At 44.3% G+C, this 26674-nt stretch overlaps 2 protein-coding genes across 4 annotated transcripts in view; one reads left to right on the top strand and one right to left on the bottom strand.

Moving 5' to 3' along the window:
• Window positions 1-299: 299 nt before the first annotated feature.
• Window positions 300-6316, top strand: NQO1 (NAD(P)H quinone dehydrogenase 1). Its single transcript, XM_075008251.1, has 3 exons — window positions 300-465; window positions 537-667; window positions 4447-6316. Exons 1-3 carry the CDS (start codon window positions 357-359, stop codon window positions 4753-4755), a joined length of 549 nt encoding a protein of 182 aa, XP_074864352.1. The 5' UTR covers window positions 300-356; the 3' UTR covers window positions 4756-6316.
• An 852-nt stretch (window positions 6317-7168) lies between these two features.
• The window catches only part of NFAT5 (nuclear factor of activated T cells 5), a 124571-nt gene continuing 105065 nt past the window's right edge, over window positions 7169-26674 (bottom strand). For all 3 annotated transcript variants that reach the window (XM_075008247.1, XM_075008248.1, XM_075008249.1), the window contains exons 12-14: window positions 24120-26565; window positions 19015-19261; window positions 7169-18274 (exon numbers count right to left, since the gene is read on the bottom strand). In XM_075008247.1, coding sequence (XP_074864348.1) covers window positions 19023-19261; window positions 24120-26565 — 2685 coding nt within the window. In that variant the 3' untranslated portion in view covers window positions 7169-18274; window positions 19015-19022. The remainder of the gene's footprint in view (window positions 18275-19014; window positions 19262-24119; window positions 26566-26674) is intronic.

Here is a 26674-nt window from a genome sequence, read left to right as displayed (position 1 = left end):
CGGGAGGTTCCCGCCCCTGCCAGTTGCCAAAAGGATTGGTGCACAGAGTTGGATGGACGTGCAGTGCTTGGTAATGAGGGGCAGCCCCCCTATGCTGATTACACAGCTCTCTGCACTGCTCTGAGCCCCCCCCGAATACGCCCAGCAGCATCAGCTCCCGTCGAAAGGGGCTGCTCTCAGTCACCCCCATGGCACGGTACAGACAAGCTGCAGAGGCGCTTGACTGGTCTCCGGGGTATCCCCTTTCTCCCAGGCAGCTGCAGCTGCTGGAAAGGGTTGGAGGTGGCTGATGTGTTGCAGGCAGAAAGGCCCTGATTGTGCTGGCACACGAGGAGCCAACCTCCTTCAATCACGCCATGAATGATGCCGCTGTGGAGGCGCTGCAGCAGAGCAGCTGGAGCATCACCATGTCGGACCTCTACCAGATGAAGTTCAACCCCGTGCCCTCCCGGGTTGACATCACTGGTACGGAACACCCCTGCAAGTGCAGCCTGGCCCGTCACCACTCTCCCACAGGCTGCTCTCTGCTTCTGCAGGGAAGCCAAAGGACCCCAGCAACTTTCAGTACACCCACGAGACCGCCTGGGCATGGGAGGAAGGTCGGCTGAGTAGGGAGATCGTGGCAGAACAGAAGAAGCTGGAAGCTGCCGACCTGCTGATATTCCAGGTACCAGCTCACCGGCTGGATGAAAGAGGAGAGTTCTGCACTGGCAGGGCAGCCTTGATGGTTCCCAGCACGGCTCTGGGAAGTGGGGTAGGCAGACTGGTCCCTGTAAAGAGACGGATCCATCGCTTCTGCCCCTGTAGAGGTGGACAGGCTCTGCCCACTGCAGCAGTGTCTAGGCAGGAGCCTTGCTTGGCTGCAGGAGACCCAAAGCTATTTTTCTGCATCAAGAGGGGCTTGAATCTGGCTCTTCCTTTCCTGCGCAGTGTGGCCCTCCCACTTGGCTGATCTGCTCTGCCAATCCTGTGTCACTTTGTGCCTTGGTAAGACTGGCTCCTGTTGATTATCCTTGTGCCACCAAACTTCTGTGATGCCTTTTAGCAGCGCAACACCCACACTTAATGCTATAGGGGCTCGTCTGCGTACTTGGCTCAATCTAATTCTTGACCTTCCCCCCCACCCCTCCACTCTCTGATTTGCTCACCTTGATTATCTTTTTCTGATCTGTCCTCCTTGCTTACTGTTTTTGGTTCTCTGTGCCTTAAATATTGAGTCTGTTCTGGTCTGGCTATGGTCTGAAGAAGTGGGTCTGTCCCACGAAAGCTCACCTAATAAATTATTTTACTAGTCTTTAAAGTGCTACTTGACTGCTTTTTGTTTTGATAGTGTATAGACTAGCACGGCTTCCTCTCTGTTACTATTGAACGCCAGGCACTCCAGCCCACCCCTCGTGGTATTTACAGTTCTTGTGTCTGTGCAGGAGCACTTGTAACCTGTGTGTGTGTGTGCGCCTCCGCATGATGTAATGGAGTGGGACTCTTGGCTTCAGTTCCTGTCTGTGCTGCAGCAGGCACTCAGTACCTGCCAGCAACCTTCAGCTGCTCTCACACGCCCTGCACGCCAGGTGGACCTGCCCCGGTGTTCCAAGCTAGCCCCTCTGCTCAGCCCACTGCTTGAAGGATTCATTTTGTAACTGAACTTGAAAAAATGGCTCTTCTCGCGATTGTGGTTGCAGAGCCCTGGTCAAGGTGTTAAGAGCCCTGAAGGAAGACAAGCCCACTGCTGCGTTTATCTTTGCTGCAGAGGATGTGAGGCTGACTCCAACACCTGACCTACTCTTTTCCAGTGACCTTTCTGAGGAACTGGCCCAGACTGAGGTGGCAGAAGAGAGGGGTTTGGGAACAAACTGCCACATTAAGCTGTAATAAGTCCTCAGGAACAGACGGTTCCCCCGCCCGCAGGGGTTCTAGAGACCTCAGATATGAAGTTGCAGAACTGGAATGGAACCTATCACCAAAACTGACCTCTTACCAAGAGTGGTGGGTGGGTGGCTGACTCCAGAGGTGATTCTGTCAGCTACGAACCAGGAAGCCTAACTTGAATGCTAGGCCCATTTGCTTGAAACCGTAGTAAAGATCAGACAGGTCGATGAACTTGATATAATCGGGAAGAGGCAGCACTGCTTTTGTAAAGGGGATGGTGCTTCACCGGTCTCTTGGAAGTCTTGAAGAGGCCTCAACTTGTGGATAAGGGTAATCGTGTGGTGTAGTGTACTTGGACTTGCAGAAAATCTTGTACACAGTGCATCACCAAAGATTCTTAAGCAAATTAAGTAGCCAGGGAGTATGACGAAAAGTTCTCTGATGGATCAGCAACTGGTTAAAGATAGGAAGCAAAAGGTAGTTTTCACAGTGCAGAGAGGTAAATAGCCAGGTAGTGGGAGCAGAGCTAGCGTAAGCCGGGAGGTGGCAAAGTTTACAGATGGTAGAAAGTGACTCTAGGTAGTTCGGTCCAAAGCAAACCACAAAATCGATCCTGACCTGGTTACGTGTTGGTGATTGGGAAGAGCCTAAAGCTTTCACTGGCCAGTGGCAGCTGACACAAAGTGAGGCAGTGGTGAATTACAGAGCAGTCTGGATCGCTTGATTAACTGAGCCCGTCGGTCACTGTGGATGTTAGTATGCGTACATGGAGACAGCTCAGTGACCTGGACACATTGGAGGACTGGGTCAAGAGAGATCTGATTAGGTACAGGAAGGATAAGTGCAGAGTCCTGCATGTAGGAGGGAGAAATCCTAAGCACAGCTACAGGCTGGGAAGCGATTGGTTAAGCAGCAGTTTGGCGGAACAGGACTTGGGGATTGCAGTGGATGAGAAGCTGGCTGTAAGCCAACAGTGTGCCCTTGTTGCCAAGAAGGCTAATGGCATACCGGGGTGCATTAGAAAAGTGATTGTTCCCCTTTTTTTGGCACTGGTAAGGCCATGTCTGGAGCATTGCATCCAATTCTGTCCTCTCCTCCATTACAGAAAGGCTGTGGATTCACTGGAGAGGGTCCAGAGGAGGGCAATGAAAATGATTAGGGGCTGGATAGCTCAGTGGTCTGAGCATTGGCCTGCTAAACCCAGGGCGGTGAGCTCAATCCTTGAGGGTCCATTTACAGATCTGGGGCAAATAGATCAAAAAGAAAGGAAAAGGGATGGTGCTTGGTCCTGCCAGGAAGGCAGAGGAGTGGACTTGATGACATCCCAAGGTCTCTTCCAGCTCTATGAGATGTATCTCCACGGAGAACATGACCTGTGAGGAGAGGCTTAGGGATTTAGGGTTGTTTATTCTACAGAAGAGCAAGGGGTGGGATTTGATGGCAGCCTTCAACTACCTGAAGCTGGAGATTCCATAGAGGATGGAGAGAGACCGTTCCTAACGGTGACAGATGTCAGAACAAGGAGCAATGCTCTGAAGTTACAGAGGGAGAGGTGTAAGTTGGATATTAGGAAAAACTGTTAAAGTGCTACTGGACTGCTTTTTTGTTTTGATAGTACAGGCTAGCATGGCGCTCTCTCTCTCTGTTACTTATCTTTCACCAGGAGGGTGGTGAAGCACTGGAATGCATTACTGAGACAGGTGGTGGAATCTCCATCCCTAGAGGTTTTCAAATCTCAGCTGGACAAAGCCCTAGCTGGGATGATTTAGTTGAGACTGGTCCTGCTTTAGGCAGGAGGCAGGACTTAATCTCCTGAGACCTCTTCCAGCCCTAGGATTCTATGATTCCAAGCGCCACTGGTGGGCAGAGGACAAATATATAACTGGCAGCTCAGTCAAGCAGACAAAAGAACACAGTCCTCCGCCTGGAAGCCTGACAGATTCTGAAGGAAACAGAGTATCAGAGGGGTAGCTGTGTTAGTCTGTATCCACAAAAACAATGAGAAGTCCTGTGGCACTTTATAGACTAACATTTATTGGAGCATAAGTTTTCATGGGCAAAGACCTGCTTCATCAGATGTGTTGGAGTGGAGGTTCTGGAGGCAGGTCTAAACATACAGGCACATGAAAAGAAGAGAATACTAATCCAAAGGAGGGCCAGAGATAACGAGCTCAGTTCAGTCAGGCAACAGAGTAATTCTCCATGGGAGCAGCTGGGGGAGGGCTTTGGTGGAGCCTCTGTCGTGGGGAGTTTCGAAGTGACGGCTGCCTCTCCTAAAAGCTACTTTCTGGGAAGGCCCTTTGGGGAACTGTGGGGCCTGCATTACACACATGGATGGCCACAAGGGTCCCTTTGGGTCTTGCAATCTCAAACTCCAGCCCAAAATGCCTGCGGCAGGACAAAGTGCTGCTTACAGCTGAAGCCAGCCCACCAGACACGACTGAGGATTTAGGTTTTGGTAGCAGGGCAGAACCAGCGGGTGCCAGGGTGTGCTCTCACCTCTGGCTGGCTGCCTTCCCCAGTTGTTGGAATAGCCTTGAACTGCAGCAGCCTTTGAGCCTGTCTGTTTTTTCGCTCTAGCATGGCATTCTCCACTTGTGTGGCTGCCAAGTCTTGGAGCCTCAAATCACCTACAGCATTAGCCACACTCCCGTGGATGTGCGCCGGCAGATCTTGAAGGGCTGGAAGAAGCGTCCGGCAACTATCTGGGATGAGAAACCCATCAGCTTTGTACCCGACAGCAGCTTTGATCTGAGCTTCGCAGGGGGCTTTGTGCTGAAACAGGAGGTGCAGGAGCGCCAGAAAGTTCAGAAATATGGGCTGACTGTGGGGCAGCACCTAGGGAAGGCCATTCCGCCTGACAGCCAGGTCAGAGCCCAGACGAAATAGCTTCCTCCAGCGGCCTCTTAGCGGGTGTTGATCCTGGGGTGGCTCTGCCATGTGTCCAATACAGTTGCGGCTCTCTTGGCTTTACTCCACTTCTAAATGCCTTTCTGATGTTTCGTAGAGGGAGGGGACCATTTCTTCTCTTCCTTCCATCGCTTGCCCCTGGGTGCGGGGGCCTCGTGCTGGCTATTCCTTCCTCCCCATGATTGAGGGTGGAATCAGAGCCACACCTCCACCAGTTGGGGAGCAGCAATTAATCTACTGGGTTCCAGTGCCATTGGAAGGCTTGTCTACACTTACAGGGAAATCAGCCCTATGATTATCCATTCTCCAGGGACTGATTTAGTGGGCCTAATGAAGACCTGCTAAATCGACTGCCATTGCTCTCTCGTTGACTCTTGTACTCCACCAGAATGAGCAGCATAAAGGAAGTCAGTGGGAGTTTCTCCCGTTGACCTCCCCAGTAACTCCCCCTAATGTATGTCAACTCCAGCTACTGTATTTGTGTAGCCAGAATTGTATCAGTTAGGTTGACTTGCCGTGAGAGTGGGTTGGGTTGGAAGTCCTGCCTTCCTATTAAGGGCAGTTTGCTGTTCACCACCCTGTGGCCTTGGTATCATACAGTCTAAGCTGCCTGTGCACGCACAACACAATGATTCAAAATAAAGAAGCTTCCTATTGTAACTGCATATTTTGCATCTGTACCTTCAGGTCTCAACTGCCAATTCCCCAGTTGTTTGCTTTCCTGCCTATAAACAGATTTCACCCAACATGGAATCTTGTGTGTTGAGCATCAATCCTTTTGCACCCTCATGGAAAAGCACCACAGCCAAAATGACCTGGACATATGTCTTGAGAGGACCAACCATAGCCCAGAAGAACAGGACTATACACAGATCATTATCCTGAGCACTGGGCCATTAAGTTCCTTCAGTACCACCAATGGGTTTCACTAGCACACACAGATCAATAAATAGATTTATGCTTAATATTCTAATGTCAAATTCAGGAATGATACATGCACACAAATAGAATATGTGCATTTAGGGGATAACAAGTTCTTCAGTGACAGGTTACATGCCCCATTCTGCATGAAGCATATTTGAGTTATACATGCTCTCAATCAAAAACATCTAAGGGTGCAACATCACACCCCCTTCAAGATAATTACTGATTGACAACTATTTTTGAAGATCTGTTGTTAGCAAGTTCTTCATCCATCTACTTGTGCTAGTTTTACGTGAGACTGTTGTGTGGTATTAAGTCAAACACCCTACAGAAGTATAATCACTGTACACCTGGGCAGGGACTATTCTCAACCAAACATGTTACCCCAAAGCAGTGGTGGGCAGCTTGAGGCCCACTGAGGTTCCTCCTGTGGCCTGCGCACTCCATCTGCCCCTTCCCCTACTGGAAGCCTGCACTTCCTACTCCTCCCCTCTCTCCCAGCACTTCCAGAGACGATCTGCTGATTCACGCTCTGTCCCTGCTCTCCCCTTCCTCCCAGAGCTCCACCACCAGGAATCAGCTCCAGCGCACAAGTAGTGTGTGGGCTGCAAGCTGATCTCCGCTGGTTCAATCACGCAGCCTGCAAAGACGAAGGCAGGCCAGTCAGGAGGCCCACTTGCTAGCACTGGTTGTCACTGCTTCTCAGAGTCTAATGACATTTATTTGACAAGACCTATTTTTCATGTGGACTGGCAGTAATTATAGTCCAAACATTCAATTCGCATTCAAGTGGCGCCTCTATCACCTTGCCCATTATTTTGCCAAAATTAACAACTGTTTAACTATCTTAAATTTATCTGAGCCATACCTGGTAGACGAATTATCCACTATGCACATTTCTTGCACCTTCCTCTTAAACATCTGGGACTGGACACCAATGCTCCCTCTAATCCCTTCCATCCAGGTGCAGAATAACTGATGTGTATCACAGTAGATGCACAGATCCTATCTGTGGGTGCTTTGCTAATCAGCTGGGCGGCATTTGAGGCATTTGAATTCCTACTCAGTGGCTGCATAAGCACCCTCCTCACAGGGAACATTACTGGACATGGTCAGAGGATACTGGACCAGATTAACTAATACAGCACTTTTCACATTCCTGATAAATGCAAATGTCATGTCCTGGGCAGCAAGATTTTTGCCTCTGTAAAGCCCGTCTGGAGTTGGGAGAACCAGCTGAGGTCAAAAGAACCACTAAAGCCCCTGGGAAAGATGCATATGCTGCAAAACCTATTTGCTTAGGTAACAATTTCTACAAACAGACCTGTGCTGGGGACCATCCTGGACTCAGTCTCTCCTATGTTAGCTACCACCAGCAGCCACCTTTATCAAGGACTTCCCGAAGTTGCATTTTTTCCTGGGGCAAGAGAGAAGCAGCTGTTGAAAGAACATCACAGGTGACACTGCAAAGTGAAAACTTTCAATGTTTTATTCTTGACTGCAGCTGTTTACAGAAATATAGTTGCAAGTATACAAATGTCCCAATAGAAGCAAAATATTTATTTTTATTTTAATATTCAACAAGTTATCACAGGATAGCTAAAAACATAGATGCAAATGACATCTCCCCTCTTAGAATGGACTGAAAACTGGTATCAGTGCTCTGAAATCCCAACTACAAAAGCCATATACACAGAACTGCACAATGGGATATCTTCTACTACTTTCACATTGCAGGACAACAGAAAAGAGAGCTCAGTGGTGATCTGTGCTCGCCAACAAAAACACGGCAGAAAGGCAGAGAAGCCACCCCAGACACAAGCTTATGCAGATCTTATCAACAGACGCCGAAGGCTCAAATCTGAAGGTGTTTGGAGCTTACCTGTTATAAACAATGAGCTGCCTGGGGAGAGGAAACCTGAAAGCTGTTTGTATCAAACAATATCACAGAAAAGCATCCGGTTAGAAATGGTCCTCCTACCAGGATACTGGGGCATGATCCCAACACCATAACCTGCAGAAATGCTGCAGCCCCCCCCAAAATGGGGCTAACAATCAAGACACACAGGATTAACCTGCTCAGAATACCACCTCATGCATAGGTGGAACACAGGCAGGAAGTGGACACTCTGGACCACAAGCTAAACTACTGTAAGTTGGTGTAGCTCCATGGACTTCAGTGATGCTATACCAATTTACACCAGCTGAGGCTCTGTCTTTGTAATGACTGGGAGACAGAGTATCACAGCTGTGACTGACTTTTTCAGCGGTTAGGTGTCTGAACCAAGCATTTGCAAAGGGAAGATGAATGAGAATTCAGCGGGTGGAAGGAAGAGCCTTGATACCCGCATGCTGGCTTGAATGGGGGTGCATTTTGTGGCAGCTTCCCAGCCTGGAGGAACACAACTGCCAGAGGGAGTGTTTCGAAGCTACAGCAGGAGCAAGATCAGGACCAGGTAAGTGCTCAGTGTTAAGGGAGAAGAGGGAAGTCAGGGCATTGGTCCTGGGTGCTGCACAGAGCTAGCGGAGGTGGTCTGAATCAAACGCATGCCAGGATCCTCATGTCTGGTGATTAATCTATTGTATTATCACATGAGGGTGTGTCAAAGAGTAGTCTGAAAGCTCAGCTCTATTGCTCTTCATTTCTGTCAAGAACCAATACTCCTGTTAAGAATTTAATCTCTTCCGAAGTCTTTAACAAGTAAGTACTGGCAAGCCCAGTGCTCCCCACACAGCCTGAATCCACTGGGGAGAGCCTAATAAGTCAGATTGCTTTCACAAGTAAACCTTGCAGCAAAATTCAGCAACCTTCTTCCTTACCCTAAAAAAACAAAACAAAGAGTGGAACAGGGAGCTGAACAGCATGGCCCAGGTCCTTGGTTTAAGCTCAGTAGTGCGGTAAAAATCTTTACCATTTGACAGACATTTGGTGACCCTGTTGTAAGTGGATTACTGCTATTCGTCCAGCCCCTTGCTAGCCCCACTGCTGTGTTTTTGGTACTACCTGGTAGCCTCCGAGAGAGGCCTGGGAAACAGAGTTCTGAGAAGTGGTCCCTTCTGAAAAGAGTGACGCAAACTGGCAAAAGAGAAGTGTGTGAGAAGCATGTGCTGCTGCTGCTGCTGTCCTTGCTGAACCCATCCAGGAGAGTGCAAGTTTCTGGGCTGTCAGGTTCCCACATTTCACAGAAGGTTAATACAACTGTATGCAAAATAGAAAGAGCACAGGGGGGTTCAGTCATTTCACCTGAATCGATGGAATTTAGCCAACTGCCCAAAAGCCAAAGATGGTTCCGAGGTAACACTTATGGTTACATTACTAATCCCTCCCCACTTACATACCATTTACACTTTTTTCTGTCTACTTATTACTAAGCTATTGAAAAGACCTGGATAAACAAGTGCACACTAAGGACTATGATGTTCTTTGGACATTACAAAAAGTTTAGAAATAGAATTTATGCATTTCTATAATAAACTCAATTCTATGGCAATGGTCTGCAGGGTTGCTGTAGGTGTACTGGTCCCAGGAGAAGAGACATACAAGGTGGGTGAGGTAATCTTTTCTTGGACCAGCTTCTTGTACTGTCAAACAACAGAAGTTGGTCCAATGAAAGAGTGTTACCTAACCCACCTTGTCTCTCTCCTATAGCATCTAGGATGTTTATGAACAGTCTATTTACATATTTACAAGAGATTATATAAGGGAAAAGACTTCTACACCCTCAAAAGTACAAACTGGGCAATTTTAGATGTACATTTTTACTAGATTCTTCTCTGCTGTGTCATGTCTTTTATTGCATCTGAGTTGTGTACACCACATATCAAGTAAGAGCTCACTAAGTCTGGCTTTTACTGGGCAACTATTTGTACACAAATTAATCTGCATTTACATCTTCAGCTAGCTGTTTGACACACAGGTATCAGAACTGCCATCTAGGTATTTTTGCATGTAGAGCTATCCAAAGGACGCATCAAAATTCAACATGCAAGAGTTTTACAACATGCTCCTGACAATCAATCAATCACCTCAGCTCGCTTTTCAGCACCTCAAGTAATAGCTCTTCCACCATTCCCTTTGCAAGTTCACAATTCTAAGGAAGGGTAGAAGGGAAAACAGTACAATAGAGATAATGGATTTCAGGAAGGCAGATTTTGGTAAACTCAGACAGCTGGTAGGTAAGGTCCCATGGGAAGCTAAACTGAGGGGAAAAATGGCTGAGGAGAGTTGGCAGTTTTTCAAAGGGACATTATTAAGGGCCCAAAACCAAGCTATCCCGCTGTGTAGGAAAGACAGAAAACATGGCAAAAAACTGCCTTGGCTTAACCAGGAGATCTTGCATGATCTCAAAATAAAAAAGGAATCGTATAAAAAATGGAAACAAGGAAAAATTACAAAGGATGAATATAGGCAAACACCACAAGCGTGCAAGAGCAAGATTAGAAAGGCTAAGGCACAAAATGAGCTCAAACTAGCTACAAGCATAAAGGGAAACAAGAAGGCTTTTTACAAATACACTGGTAACAAGAGGAAGAGTAAGGAGAGGGTAGGACCATTGGTCAGTGAGGAGGGAGGAACAGTAACAGGGAATTTGGAAATGGCAGAAATGTTTAATGATTTCTTTGTTTTGGTCTTCACTGAGAAATCTGAAGGAATGCCTGACATAGAGAATGCTAGTGAAAAAGGGGTAGGCTTAGAAGTTGAAATAAGAAAAGAACAAATTAAAATGTACTTAGAAAAATTAGATGTCTGCAAATCACCAGGGCCTGATGAAATGCATCCTAGAATCCTCAAGGAGCTGATAGAAGAGGTATCTGAGCCTTTAGCAATCATTTTTGGTAAATCGTGGGAGATGGGAGAGATTCCAGAAGACTGGAAAAGGGCAAATATAGTACCCATTTATAAAAAGGGGAATAAGAATAACCCGGGAAACTACAGGCCAGTCAGCTTAACTTGTGTGCCAGGAAAGATAATGGAGCAGGTAATTAAAGAAATCATCTGCAAGCATTTGGAAGGTGGTAAGGTGCTAGGGAACAGCCAGCATGGCTTTGTTAAAAACAGATTATGTCAAACCAATCTAATAGCTTTCTTTGATAGAATAACGAGTCTTGTGGATAAGGGAGAAGCGGTGGATGTGGTATACCTAGACTTCAGTAAAGCATTTGACACGGTCTCACATAATATACTTATCAATAAACTATGCAAATACAACTTAGATGGGGCTACTACAAGGTGGGTGAACAACTGGCTAGATAACCATACCCAGAGAGTCGTTATTAATGGTTTTCAATCCGGCTGGAAAAGTATAACTAGTGGGGTTCCACAGGGGTCTGTTTTAGGACCGGTTCTGTTCAATATCTTCATTAACGATTAGATATTGACATAGAAAGTACACTTATTAAGTTTGCAGATGATACCAAGCTGGGAGGGGTCGCAACTTCTTTGGAGGATAGGGTCATAATTCAAAAGGATCTGGATAAACTGGAGAAATGGGCTGAGGTAAACAGGATGAAGTTTAATAAGGACAAATGCAAAGTGCTCCACTTAGGAAGGAACAATCTGTCACGCATACAGAATGGGAAAGGACTGCCTAGGAATGAGTACAGCAGAAAGGGATCTGGGGGTTATAGTGGACCACAAGCTAAATATGAGTCAACAGTGTGATGCTGTTGCGAAAAAGGCAAACATGATTCTAGGATGGTTTAACAGGTGTGTCGTGAACAAGACACAAGAAATCATTCTCCCGCTCTACTCCGCGCTGGTTAGGCCTCAGCTGGAGTATTGTGCCCAGTTCTGGGCACCGCAGTTCAGGAAGGATGTGGAGAAATTGGAGAGGGCCCAGAGGAGAGCAACGAGAATGATCAAAGGTCTAGAGAACATGACCTATGAAGAAAGGCTGAAAGAATTGGGCTTGTTTAGTTTGGAAAAGAGAAGATTGAGGGGGGATATGATAGCAGTTTTCAGGTATCTAAAAGGGTGTCATAAGGCAGAGGGAGGGAACTTGTTCTTCCTTGCCTCTGAGGACAGAACAAGAGGCAATGGACTGAAATTGCAGCAGGGGAGGTTCAGGTTGAACATTAGGAAAAAGTTCCTAACTGTCAGGGTGATCAAACACTGGAACAAATTGCCAAGGGAGGTGGTAGAATCTCCATCACTGGAGTTATTTAAGAAGAGGTTAGATAGATGGCTTTCAGGGATGGTCTAGAAAATACTTGGTCCTGCCATGAGGGCAGGGGGCTGGACTCGATGGCCTCTCGAGGTCCCTTCCAGTCCTAGTGTTCTATGATTCTAAGTCTATTCCACAGAAACATCTCTTTCCCTAGGAGATTTCTTTGATCTCCAGTGGTCAGATTAGTAGGCATCCTTCAGTCTACATAGACTATGGATCGTGCCCTTTATAGTTTCAATTGAGGGCTTCATTTACAGTGTCTACTGTGACTATGAAGACCCACATGAGAGTGACAGTCCTTGCTGCATCTCTTGCAGATGTGGTGGGTGTCTGGCAAGTCCTTATTGTGCTTTCTGTGCGCTTGCTTCTCCTCTGCTAGCTGTCTCTTTTCCCACTTTCAACCTATAGTTACAAGTTCAGAAAATATACTCCTCTCCATGCTCAGTTTCCACCCTTCAGATAAATATTTCCCTAAACAGAACTATGCAAATAGATACAATTTGGGTACAATGATAATTATTAAGTAGCAGACCAATGTGTGAGATACAACTGAAAATAAAATTTGTAGTTCACTTCCCTGCTTTTCTGCAGTGTTGGTGTACCCTGTTGGTCCCAGAATATGAGAGAAACAAGGTGGACGAAATAACATCTTTTACTGGACTAACTTCCACTGGTGAGACAAGCTTTTGAGCTAGCTATACAAAGCCCTTCCCCAGGTCTGGGAATGTTATGGCTACATACCAGTTGGAGAGATAGTTTAGCGTAAGTACAATAAGAGACCATTCAAGGTGAAGCGGCCCATTAACACCCAGCAAAGTTATGAATGTAAGCTCCTAGGCCTACCAGTCCTCATCCTCAAAGAAAATCTGCACATTTTCATAGGATAAGCCTGACAGTTTATATTTTTAGCTTTGTTGGACACTAAAAATCATAGTCTTAATTGAGACATTGGATTTATGGTTTGTTACCACAATCTGTAATCCACTAATCTCCCCTTTTGTCCTATGAACATAAGCATGTAAACTAGCTACTACTGAATGATCCCTCAGCATATATGCTAACTACTTAAGCTAAACCACTTCCTTTACTTTGTTTTTAGCAGTGACACCAAGTACCTTTCCCAGACCTGAGGAAAACCTCTGTGTAAACTCTAAAGCTGGCCTCTCTCATATACAGAAATTGCCTCAATAAAAGGTGACATCTCACCAATCTTTTCTCTTTTTACAGTTTACAAAGTTTAACCTTTGAGGATGTTTATCTTAAGTTCTTTAATCCACTGAAGACATTTTACAACAAAAGCATCTTTCCTGCTGTTCGTCTGGTTGTTTTGGCTATATCAGAAAAGGGATCTGAGCTCCTATATGGTTTGTCCCTTCTAAGGGTTTTGGACAAACACTGAGAATAAAAAAATCTTACCACAGCAACAGAATGAGACCTACTTTTGGTCAATGTGCCCAAATCAAAGTCACAGAAGGAGCACTGGAAAACTCAAGGCTTCTCCAGATTAGAGAAATGTGCATCTGTGCAACTAGGGTAAGCATTCAAAAAAGAGATGCTGTCAAAACTGACAGATACTAACATTTTTATTTTAATTGTGTATAAATAAAAAAGTACCCATTCATCAGCTCTGTTTGGATAATGTTCTATTTTGGGCCAGCAAGTCTGAAACTCCTTCTTGAATTGTTCTCGTTGGCAAAGGTAATAATAGCAGAGCATTTGACTCAGATAACCAGTGACAGAGAAGACGACTATTAGCATCAAGAAGATGACTGACTGGGGGAAGTGGAAAGTGATGATCAGCTTCTTCCATAGGAAATGTTTGGCTAATATCTGCCTTAATTTTCTTCTACAGCTTAAGTGTTATCCATCTATTCCATCACTGAAACATCCTGTATGGTGAGCTAGCCTCTGGCAAAAGACCTCCTGGACGCCCCCAGTTGCATTACAAAGATGTCTGCAAGAGAGACCCGAGAGAGGTAGACATCGAGCTGGACAACTGGGAAGATCTAGCAGACAACCGCAGCAGATGGAGGCAGGGGTTACACAAGGGCCTTCAAAAGGGCGAGTTGAAGATCAGACAGCTAGCAGAGGAGAAGCGAGCGCACAGAAAGCACAATAAGGACTTGCCAGACACTCACTACATCTGCAAGAGATGCAGCAAGGACTGTCACTCTCGTGTGGGTCTTTATAGTCACAATAGACGCTGTAAATGAAGTCCTCAATTGAAACTTTAAAGGGCGTGATCCATAGTCTATGCAGACTGAAGGATGCCTGCTAGCTACTGGCCATCACTGAAAGATGATCAGTTTTATTAGTCAAGGCTTTAGGTACAGCACATACCAGACACACTATAGAGAGAATATCCAAAAAATGGTGTTTAGGAAAGTCCGAGACATTGATGGAAATGTGACTTTAGGCTGGAGAACAAGAGAGAGCATGTAAGTTTTGGGTTAAAGATGGTTTAGTAGAGAGTTCACGCAGGAGAAAAGCTCATGAAAATCTTCCTAACGGGTGGAAAAACAGGACAATGGAACACACTACCTAGGGAGGTTGTGGAATCTCCTTCACTGGAGGCTTTCAGAAAGAGGCTAGACAGCCCTTTGTCTTTGAATTGGTTTAAGTGCAACAAACCCTGCATCTGGCAGAGGGCTAGACTAAGATGATGTTTGAGAGCCCATCTAACCCTATGGTTTGATGAAAAAGACAAACACTACACAAAAAAAATCCATCCTACAAATATATAGTTCAACCTTCCAGCTTCCATCCAGTACATACAACTATAAAAGAATCTGTTTCCATTAGCAAACACTAGCCTGACAGATATGAAGCACATTTTCTTTAGTAATATTGCCCCCAAGCATTTGGTCTTTGGAAATCTGGCTTCTTAAGTGTTTATCATGAGCAAGGGGTACTAGTTAATGCTATTTTTTAGCTGCTCAAAATACGTAAGTTTGCATTCACACAATGTTCATTTATCTTAAACAGTTGAACTTTTCAAGCCATACTGCACTGGACTTGATTCCCTTGCTTCTCAATAAATCTAAAAGCAAACCACTTTGTGTGCTATTCCTCTAGTATCTACACTGGCACAAACAAATTATGGACTAAATACATTGGGTGACAAAAGGAAAAACAAAGGATAAGCTCCAAAAGCCAGTGTCATCTACTGAAATAAAAACCATATGTGAGTAGAGCTCTGAAGGGACAAATGTGGTTCACATTATACTTAGGTCCTTTTGCCATGAAACAGCTTCTGCAAGTTGTTTCCCAGGCCTTTGCTGGCTCATTGAACCTCTCCCTTTATCCCCTGTAACAGTTGTTTGAAAGCAGCAGCGTAAGCACTTGTCAACCACTGAGCAAACCCTTCATTCAGAAGACAAAATACTTTTTGTAACCAAATCACATGTTCAAAATGTTATACACTTAACATTGACCTAAAACAGACACAGTAAATTTGACACAAAAGAAAATACAGATAAATGTCATTATTTAGTAATCTGGATATGGTAGCACAGCCCTTGTAATAATCAACCTAAAATATGCACATATTTAAATATTCCCGCCCCCATAGTGGGAGTTGTAGCAGTCCTGGTAAAAGGGTCTGTTTTGGACACCACTCTTATTACATGGAGAGTTGGTCCCTGGTGACTTGGCACTGACCAACAACATTTCATCATGAAGACAGGCCCCCTTCAAAAGAATGGAACAAAACACAAGTCAATTTACCGCTCCTATCACCTCATTCGCCCGCTGTAGGCTAACACAGCCGTCAACGTATCACCAAACAGCCTCATTCGGTGACTAAGTGTGAACAAGAAGGTATCGCAGAAGTCAGCCAGTTTCTTACAAACTGATGCAGGCCATTGCTCTCCAGAGCCATTTGGAAGGTATACAAAGTCCAGTGCTGCGCAGGAACCTTTTCTGCACCCTCATGCTGCACTCATTTCAGTGCTCAGAGGTGGCTTTTCGTGTCCTTAACCATAACCAAGATTTTATTTTACTTTATTCCATAGCAGGAGAAAAAAAATCATCAGAAGTGTAGGGTTCAGAGCTAAAAATAAAATTATGGAATAGAGAAGAACTTTCTTTAACATGATTAAAATTCAAACATTTTAGTGTTATTATAAATTAAAAGATACAACACAGATGAGCTAATAAAATATTAAATAGGCAATGACTGAGTAAAATCTGAATGGCTCATTCGGAACGAAACCCCATCTTACAGTTGTCTAAATGGGTTTCCTACTACATCCCGCTGCCGTGTAACAGAACACTCACACAGAGAGAGGGTGTCCAGAGTCAATTGGGAACAATACACTGCTAGATGGAATGGCCCAAGAGGAACAAGCTATTTATGTTGCAAAAAGTACTTAAATACTTAGTAAAGACATAACAAACCCCACCCTCATCCCCACCATTATCAGACGCCACGTTGTGGTAGAACATCAGACAAACGCACAAATTTACCACAAAAATGTGTGGCAAAAAGAATATTTTATATATATGTATATATATAAATTTTTATATTTATGCCAATGTACTCACTCAGTACAAATAGCAAAATAGTATATCATTTCCTAAATACAAAATATAGCTTTCCAAAAAAATGAAACACACATTAGATATAAACCATCCAAAACTTGAACGATTGAAAACTGTATTCAAAATTAAATGACCCAGAGCAGGTCTCTTTCTGAAAAGTTCCCTTCATATCGGCAAGAAGCCTTACTACTGAAAACGTAATTAAATGTCTCTCAATGAGAGAGACAGAGACACATACAGACACACATACAGAAAAAGAGGAAGTGACCATTATGAGAGACCAACACATGGGAAAAACCGTTAAAACCAAAGAACAATTCTACATGGCTCAACTAGGTGCACAAGAACACACAATACATAATCTAGGGTAACTTAAAAGCATTGCTTAAAATACCAAAATAAAAAGTGACATACACAAAGGTATAGTAGCTACACAATAGGTATAGTAGCCACACAACAGCTGTTTGTCTCTAGCCTGCATGAACAGCTTTTTACATGCAGGAGAGTTAAAAGACTGAAGAAAACATCTGCCTAAGGTTGTAGTGAGATATGTTTCTCTTGAACTAGTTGAAACATCTGAAAGAATCCACATGCTTTACACTACAACTTCTTGGCCTGGAGTGGGTTATTCTTGGATATTGTGAAACATAAGTGAATAGTTTTTAATTAGCATCTGACCCCAGAGAGGCTACAGCTTATGGAAAATGCTGGTAAAAAGGATGCTTCAAACTGGCAAAGAACTGAGAATGCTACAAAGATACAGCTGCTCAGATTAAAGTGTTTTTAAAAAATGGGGAAAAATTATGTTTGCCCCTCATAGGGAATAAAGTTTAAGACTTAAAATCAGCAACAACATTAAGAAGCTGGATTTTGAGGAGTGTGGGGGATGGACACAAAACTAGGATCTTCTCATTCCTGTAAGCCCTGGAGACCCATCAAGATGGTTTGGCACTTTGCTACCACAGTGGAAAGTGCCTTGGATGCCTAAGAGTTACTTTAGGTTTCTAAAAGCAGTAGCATATTTTTATTTGCTTAGGCAATACAATGCTGAAAAATTGGGGGTGAGGAGCGAAGAGTATGGACAGAATGGAAGAGGGCAATTTGGCAAGAGAAAGGGTAATGTTCAAGTTCTACTCTATGCAGAAAGAGTGAGAAACATTAAGCAGTTGTTTCTGCAGCCAGGCAGATGCTCCCTTCAGTTCCAGGTATTTAGAAGTAAGGTTTTAGAACACAATTTATTGTGACTTTCCCCTTCATCTTCAGAGAGGATCACAATTCTTACTCTTTGCAGTTTACAGCTAAAGACATCAGCACAGACACCCAGAGAGCTGTTATTCACGCCCTCAGCTGGGAAGCACTCACATCTGACTGCTCCCAGAGTTGTAAAAACAGCAGTTCCTTCACTGACTGACAGCTATGCCATGAATCACAGCTTGAGTTAGGGCATGTGCAGTTCCTGCTTCACAAGCTTTCCTGCTCAGAGGGCTGTGAAGGAGGAAGCAAAGAAAAGAAAAAGTAAACATGATAAGGTGTTATTTTCTAATAGTAATAGCTGAGCAGCCAGGCTATGAATTAAAACAGCTGCCCATTGACTAGTGGAGCCTAGGAATGTGGTAATGGTTCAGTTCCACCCCCCATAACACAAAGCACAGCTTTTCAGCCATTCTTGACTTCAGGAGTCTCAAATGCTATCATGATAGCCTCAACTGCTAGACACTATATGTGCTGTTTAGAAAAGAGTGAAGTCTACACATTTGCTTGGGTACAAGCCATCCTTTGACAGAACAGTTCAGCTCCATACACCCTAATCCAAAGCCAGAAGGTCTCAGGGAATTTTCAAAATCATCCTTTCCTTCACAGAACTTCTGGGGGGAAAAAAAAAAAGCAGAGTTAGGCAAAACTAATGAAGTTTCATCTTCTGTGTAGGCTCCTTCATTTGACAGCCCTTTACCAACTACAGAAACAAATCCAGACCCAGTGCAAAATGTAGCCATTTTGGGTAGAATATGTAAGATCAACTGTTTTCCAGTTTACAACACCCTTATACAACAGTTTAGTTCAGAAAGTGAAGAGCACAGCATCCAGATTAAATGTCTGGTTTTTGGGAGGTAGAACATCTTTGCACAAGTTGGATGTAGTTGGATGCTGCAGCTACCAGCAAGAGATGCTTGCTAGCACCTAATCACCTAGGTTAAAGTGGAGTCTAATGCGTCCACAAAAAAACTCTAATGTTTTAGCTAGAGCCAGATTTGGTAATAGATCTTGGAGATGCCAGATCAGGCTGAGAGTGGTCCACTAATGTTACATTTGGCATCAGAATTGTTAGACTGCAATGCCAGATTACAGAACAGTGACTGTCAATTCAAAACAAAACCCAAACTGGACCAATTATTTTTCTACAGATTCTGATCTCTTGATGATCAGCAACACTCCCCACTTCGGACTATTAGAAATTATACTCTTCCTTCAGGTGCACAGATACATTAACCGATTTCTGCATGCACAGAGACTTCATTGAAAAGTCATCAACTCTTAAAGCAAGAGGAATAATTAAATATTATTTCATGACTAGCAAGAAGTCCCATGAACCATATTCAATACTTACTTGGCCAATTAAAATGAGCCAGCCATGTTGTTCCCCTGGTTTTGTAAGGAGACAAGCAAGTCATCAATTTTCTCTATATCCTGATTGGTTGTCATAGATGAAGGTAGGGGAGAATTCTCTGGTATCTGCTGGGACAGAAGAGTTGGCACTGCTGCTTGCCCCTCACTTTGTGGCTGACTTGGCTGGCTTATAGCCATCAGCTGATCTGACAATGCAGATGGTCCAGACGTTAAAAGTTGGCCACAATCTGTCAAGAAGAAAGGAAAGGACACACATACAGGTAAATGACGATGACAATCCATGGTTCTTATCTAGTGGTTAGCACCAGAAGATCTCAAAGTGCTTTACAAAGGTCTCTATTGTATCTCCAAAACATTCTATCCTTTCCACAGTCACCCATCAGGCCAACCTAGAAACTAAGCCTTTACACTCAGACTCTGGAACTTGGAAATCTCACAAAAGAGGATGTTAACATGCTGGTGTAAACATCTTTATTCAGGCACAAATACACACATGCTTTTTGCTCAAGCATAAATTAAGTATGCAAGTCTGTCAGTGTAGAAGGACAAACTGGAATTCATACATACAGTTCTGGGCTTCTGTTAAAAATCACATATTAACATCCCAAAAACCAGTGGGAAATGTCTAACTGGAAGAGAAGGATGAACCATAGTGTGTCACTGACATCATGTGAAGACTATTCATAAGTGTGCCCAGCATCCTTCAGTACTGGTATAGAGGCATCCCCTTTCATTTCAGTCATGAGTATTCAGCTACACACTAGATAGCCGTAAGTTTGCAATTGCTATTTGGTATCAGCTTCTCCCTTGCTTCTGCAGTACACCCAATGACCCAATCACAGAGGAACTGCCAAGCTTAAACTAAGCTATCCACAGAACTATTTGAACACAGTATGCATTCAGAGGTGACAGTACAAGTATTATGACCAAAAGTGGCCCCAATAACTCAGGGATTACAGGCAGTGAGTACCCATTCTGGATTGTTAACTGACTTAGTGCTCAGCAACCAAGAGAAGAAGAGGTTGCTGTCATTCTTTAGGAAACGGACTGAGGAGTCAGCTGGTGCAGCTGATTTGTGGATGAACTCCCAGGCCAGGTTTTCTTGCAACGCAGCCCACCGAGGCTCTAACCACTGCATATATCCATTCAAATGGAATCTTCACCTGGCTGCAGTTCTAAGAGACAATCATAACACCAACGTGGGGGGAGGCTTTCTGCATTCTTCTGCTCAAAGATATCAGGATAGTTACAATACTTGGGTGGAGAGTTCCATAGTTCTCTCAGCAGGCATTTCAATGTGGGCAATTAAACCTTTTAGGGCCTGGGTACAACACTTCCTGTTCTGTGGCTAAACATGGAAGAACATAGTCAGGTTTGCCGAAGGAGCAGCACACTGATGGTGCACTTTTTTTCATGAGCCATACCAATTTACGTAGGTTCACCGGATGACATGGAAAAATGACATAATCACAGTACAGGGAGAGGGACTGCAGGGAACCGCTCTTCTCCTCCCTTTATTTTTACAGTTGGTGGTCTATGAAGACTGCAAGGTCCATAGGACATACAGGCCCCTTGGCATCTCTGCACAGGCTAGTAAGTCTTCTATTTCCTCCTGCAAATGCCACCAGAACTGGTAGAGCTGTGCTGTTTCAGTCAGTCTGTCTCTTACTAGCATGTGGGAGAAACACGTCCTTGGCTGCTCAAACTCACTGGCCACGTCTACACAAGACAAAAACTTCAAAATGGCCATGCAAATGGCCATTTCGAAGTTTACTAATGAAGCGCTGAAATATATATTCAGTACCTCATTAGAATGCCAGCGGCAGCGGCACTGCGAAATTGACGCGGCCCACCGCCGTACGGCTCATCCAGACGCGGCTCCTTTTCGAAAGGACCCCAACAACTTCAAAGTCTCCTTATTCCTATCTACTCATGGGAATAAGGGGACTTCGAAGTAGCTGGGGTCCTTTCGAAAAGGAGCCCCGTCTGGACGAGCCGCGTCAATTTCGAAGTGCCACAGCCGCCCACATTCTAATGAGGCACTGAATATGTGTTTCAGTGCTTCATTAGTAAACTTCGAAATGGCCATTTGCATGGCCATTTTGAAGTTTTTGGCTAGTGTAGATGTAGCCACTGAGGGTCAAAACTGATTGACACTGACTGGAGAAATGGCATTGCAGGTCAATAGCACCAGGCTACGGCCTTTCAGCAGCAGGAGGGGGGTCAATCTAATGCATCTCCTGTAGGCACACTGACTATGAAGGACACTTTGGACTAGGCAGAGGCACAGCTACTGGAACCCATCAGAAACTGATTCATGAAGCCCTTGAACCCCTGACAGCTCCTGTTGAACCATTCACGCCAAGAGATTGCAGGTCTGTTCATGACAAGGCACTGCAGGTGATGGTTGTGGCATGGCATTCTAAAAACTGAGCTGCCTCACTTTTCTCTGTAGCCACTGCTTTTCCCTTAATGACGTGACTTGCACTCACGGTGCTCGACTATCTGCTTGTAGGCAGAGAGGCCATTTAGGTGACTGATGCATTCTGTGGCTCTGGTGTGCTGAGTCCATCCTTCTCACACTGTGCTCAGTCCCATAGCATTACTGTGGTCCAAAAAAGCTGTCATGTCTGGGTTGTAGGTAGCCAGACCTGGTGATCACAGCTGGAGTCCACACTCATGAGGCTGCAGTTGAGAGTCAGCTTTGTCAGGATACCAGGAGGTCAGAAGCAGAGACACCACTTGAGCATCCTAAGTTGGGAATCAGATTCAGGCCAGGTCAGAATACTAGTGAGCAGCATTCCCTGTAAGTTGGGCATTTGGGGTAGCCTCTCAGGGGAGATTAAAATGTTGCCCAGCTGATTAACAGAGCACCCACAGGATGTATTTTTACTGTTGGTGCACATCACACATGCCGCAGTGGACATAACAAAATTTATTCTGCCATGGATGGAAAAAAAATAGAGGGACCACTGCTAGTGTGCCAGAGTCAAGAGATAAAGTGGAGATCAGAATCACAGGTCAGATGCCAGAAGTCATGTCAGGTCAGGATGCTCGATAATCTAGTCGGGAGCAGGCAGTCTAAGACATACACTCCAGCACAAGAGTGAGCCTAATTTTTCAGACAGTGTCCTGTTTCTGCTGCTGACTTATGCAGGGAAAGTGGACCAATTAGCTACTTTGAGACTCCACTAATAATAGGAACTCGGGGCAGAGCTTCAGACAGGGACTGGGCTTCAAGGTAAGCAGCTGTCAGGCTGTCAGGTGGAGGCCTGGAGCACTGCTACTCCTGCGGACCCAGGTTCAAGACATGAACATCTGCTCCCTAGTTTTGGGAGTGGAATATGTGGCACTTTCAGACTATGTCATATCATTGCAGAACATCAGGAAGAGATCTGTACAGTGCTCTGAAAACATAAAAATGCTTTAAAATGGGATAAGGAGTTTTTTCCCCTCTCAGTAAAAGTACTCAAAGGACTTCTATTAACAATCCAACACAGTTAGAAAGTTGCTTTATATTGAACATGGACTGGAATTAAAAGTAGCTAGAGATCTATTACGACTGGCAAGAAATTTCAGGGTATACATTAACTAGGTAAAACAGGACTAAACTCTAAGGACCAGTATAAACTTTTGCAGAACACACATCTTTATAGACTGGCTTTATTCTGAATTATCCAATATTTCTTTAGCATCTACAGAATATCTCTAAAGATATAAACTGTATTTCAAGAAATACAGGACTACATATGGCTGTAAAATAAAAAAAAAAGTTTTGTTTCATCAGTTAGGTTATTGACATTTCTGACTATGATCTTATATACAGGTATTACAATGAATTTCATTCACTGTGACCAGCTAACATGTTAAAACTGCAATTTGCCCCGTTTATACTAGATTATAAAACACTAATACTGACTTCTTTAGGAAAAAATCCTAGTATGGACAAGCATAACTCTTTTTCCCAGTTTAGATAAAACAATTAGCTACTGCTGAAGCATTTTAATTGGCTATTTTGGTATGGAAAAAGAACAGAATCTAAAAAAGTGAAACCAAACTAGCCCATAGGAGCCAATCCTGTTTCTACTAATGAAATTACTGAGGACACTCACGGCAGAATCAGCACTATGCAGGTTCTCAGCAGAACACAGTACTTTTTCCTGAGAGCTATTCATTTTAATTGCATAAACTGCTTTCGAGAAAAAGTGTAATGCAGAAGAATTAAATATACATATATTTTAAGGTAACACTAAGCAATAGACAAGAGCAAACAACAGTAACAGCTTCATGGTGGGAAATTTGTGCTAGGAAACACACACAGGGTGGGCAATAATTTTGGACGGGGGGCATGCCAACATTTTGGTAAGTAATCAAGGGTTACACTTTTCTCTGGAAGGAGTGTGGGGTCTGGGATGGAGGTTGGGTGCAGAAAGGAGCTCTGGGTAGGGGATAGAGGTGCAGAGAGCATGAGGTCTGACAGGCAGTTTGGGTGAAGGAGGGGATTATGACCTGGTGCAGGGTTTTGTGATGCAGGGTGTGGAGGAGGGTATGGGTGGAAAAATATCTTACATTGAGAGACTTGCTCAAGCTGTCTAACATAGTAAAAAGACTGAGATATTTGATTAGAGTGTATCAGTAGGTTTACAGAGAGGAAAGATGGGGTACTAATGAGCTCTTTATTTTTAAGAACAAGTTCCTCTACATAAGTATTAAACATGAAAAAAAATACTTAGATCCTCTTCTATGAAATTTAAGTGAGCACTCATTTCACATTTTCCTTTCCAACCACCAGGGTTTCATAGTTAATATTTACTGTTTTGGGATATGTTACATCAGAAATGCATCAGTATTGCTTATACATAAAAGAAGCTTTGGGCACGCTTCACTGAAGGTGATGGAAGTTTCTCAAAGGCATGTGTATTACTTCCTGCCTTTAATGACTAACATGTTCAATGAAAAGACTATTACCATAACCACTTGGCACTTTACTCTTCTACAGGGCTGTACAAGCACAATTTGTAAGCTTCCAAAGCAGCTGTTTTTCTAAACATTAATGTTAGAATCGAGGGGTTTTAAAACACTTACTATTTTGAATGCCAAATAGGAATATTCCTGATGTCTGTTGAGATGAAGCAGGAGAATTCTGCAGTTGGGTGATAGCACTTCCTGTGGTATTATGAAACAAAGAAGACTGTTGCTGTGCAGCAGAAGCAGCTCCTTGAATACCTGTCATATTGCTCTGAGAAGAGTAGATGGGAGACTGTTGAAGTTCTTGCTGGCTCATGTTGTTCTGCAAAGCTGACATGGATGCTGAAGAGATGAAGAGGGTGACTTGCTGCTCTTGAGAAACTGGTGATCCTTGAACCAACTGAATCTGGGGTGAGTTATGAAACATGGTGGGCTGCTGTGGCTCTGGCTGGCTAGACCCAGGATTTGGAAGTGGCGTCACTGTTTGATTCTGGAATTGCATGGGCTGTTGATCTTGATTCATTGGTGCCATATTGGACTGTGCATGAAAAAGAGATTGGTTCTGCTGCTCCTGATTAGTGATTGGGTTTTGATTTGGGTTGAAAATCATAGCCTGCTTCTGAGAAGCAATTGTATTCATTGTATCTGCAGTATTGAACATCAGGTTCTGCTGCTGTTGCTGCTGTTCTTGAGATGGAGGGCTACTCTGAATAGCAACTATTGAATGTTGACTCTGGAAGATGGCTCCTTGCTGGTTCTGGGGCATGGTACTAGACTGGAGGGAGCCTAGTGATACTTGTGGCTGAAACAAACCCTGCTGAGCAGGCTGAGCTTGGGGTTGATCTTGGGAAATCATGGGGTTCTGAATGTGGGATATCTGTGCTTGCTGCTGGAAAGGAGTTTGCTGCTCAGTGTTTGTGGTTGTCTGAAGTGGAGAGATGGAATTCTGTGTTGTAAAGAAAGACATTTGTTCTTCTTGAGTTACAGGGCTGTTCATTGAATTCTGGGGAAGGAACATGTTAGCTGATTGCTGGTCTTGAGGCACAGAAGAGTTCTGCAGTACAGCCATGGTGCTCTGCGAGTGGAACAAAGGAGGCTGCAACTGGTCTGAAGAAGAGGAAGTAGTTTGATTGTGGACAATGGAATTTGGATTGTGAAAAATTGACCCTTGTGATTCCTGTGATATACTTTGAGTGTCACCAATGGGATTCTGAGAGTGAAAAAGTTGAGTCTGTGGATGTGCAGATGGCTGCATGAAACTTCCTGACTGAATAGACAGAATCTCCCCACCTTGCTGGAACAGTCCACCTCCCTGCTGTTGAGTGCCACTTGCCTGAACAGCCATCATATTTTCCGTAGATGAAAAAAGGTTAACTTGAGTCTGACCTTCCCCACTGTGTTGCATTGGAACCATGGTCTGGTGGAACACGTTGTTCGGCATCTGTTTATTCTGTCCTGAAATTTCTTCTCCATCTGTAGAACTCGACGTCTGAAACAAGGTAGAGCCATTGGTGGGGACTTGCTGCTGAGCAGTAGTAGTAGTTTCATTCCCAGAAACACCAGAAGATGAGGAGAATAGCTCACATTGCATCTGCATGTCTTCACTTGTTGATAGCCCACTCATCATGTGGGAAGCTTGCTGATAAACAGGGGGCTGCTGGAGGTTTCCATTTCCTGAAGCTGCAGACGAGAAGAGATCAGATTGCATCTGTGTTGCAGCCTGGCACATATTTTGCTGCATTCCAATCACCATTGCTGCAGAAGTCTCCATTGCCTGCTGCTGTTGCTGTTGCTGCTGCTGCTGACTGGACAATGAGCTCTCAGGCTGTGGAAGGACATTTTCAGCTCTTCCGGACAAAAGATTCTCTGGCCTGGAATGGACCGTCTCTGATGAGGAAAACAGCCCAGGATTTACACTGTTTTGTATTTGACTAACTTGCTGAAAAATGTCCGCATTGAGTTGTTCTTGAACATCCTCACTGCTGTCTGACCCAGAAAACAAAACGGAAGATAACTGCTGTTCTGCTTCCAAGACTTGCTGGACCAAATCAACACTTCCACTGCTGCCACTGGCAGTGCTGGTTGGAAAATTTCCAGCTTGCAGTTGCTGTATAGTGTTCTGAAACTGACTCACACTGTTCGCTGATGAGAAAATACTTGATGAAATCTGTTGCTGTAGTGACTGTACTGGTTCTGACAGCGTTGACTGCTGTTGCTGTGAAGCCTCAGTTAACTGTGATAAAGTAACTACAGTGCTGTCTGACTGCAACACCTCTCTGGGTTGGGACTCTCTAGTCTGGAACTGTGCAGCTTGTTGCAATAACGCATCACTGTTCTGCAATTGGCTAGTAGCAGAGCCTGCTGGAAAACTACCAGGCTGCGAAATGTCCTGTGTTTGAATGGTAGTCAGAGTTTCTGAATTGTATACTTTATGCTGTATCTGCTGCTGTTTGTCACTTTCAGAAGGTAAATGAGAAGTAGAAGCTGAAAAAGTTCCTGTTCCTGATATGCTGGACATATTTTCTAATGTTTGTGGAGCTGGTCCAACCACCTTTGAAGCCGGCTGGGGAAGTAAAATAGCAGTACACATTAAGAATGGTGTAGGATTACTTGGGTCATGCTTAAGAGATTTCATTCCCCAACTACATACAGGCAGATTCAGCTGTAAGGTA

This window comes from Carettochelys insculpta, chromosome 14 (genome assembly GCF_033958435.1).
Source record: "Carettochelys insculpta isolate YL-2023 chromosome 14, ASM3395843v1, whole genome shotgun sequence".
In the NCBI taxonomy this organism is placed as follows: Eukaryota; Metazoa; Chordata; order Testudines; family Carettochelyidae; genus Carettochelys; species Carettochelys insculpta.
Note: the sequence above shows the minus strand (reverse complement) of the source record. Positions and strands in the feature narration are given on the sequence as shown.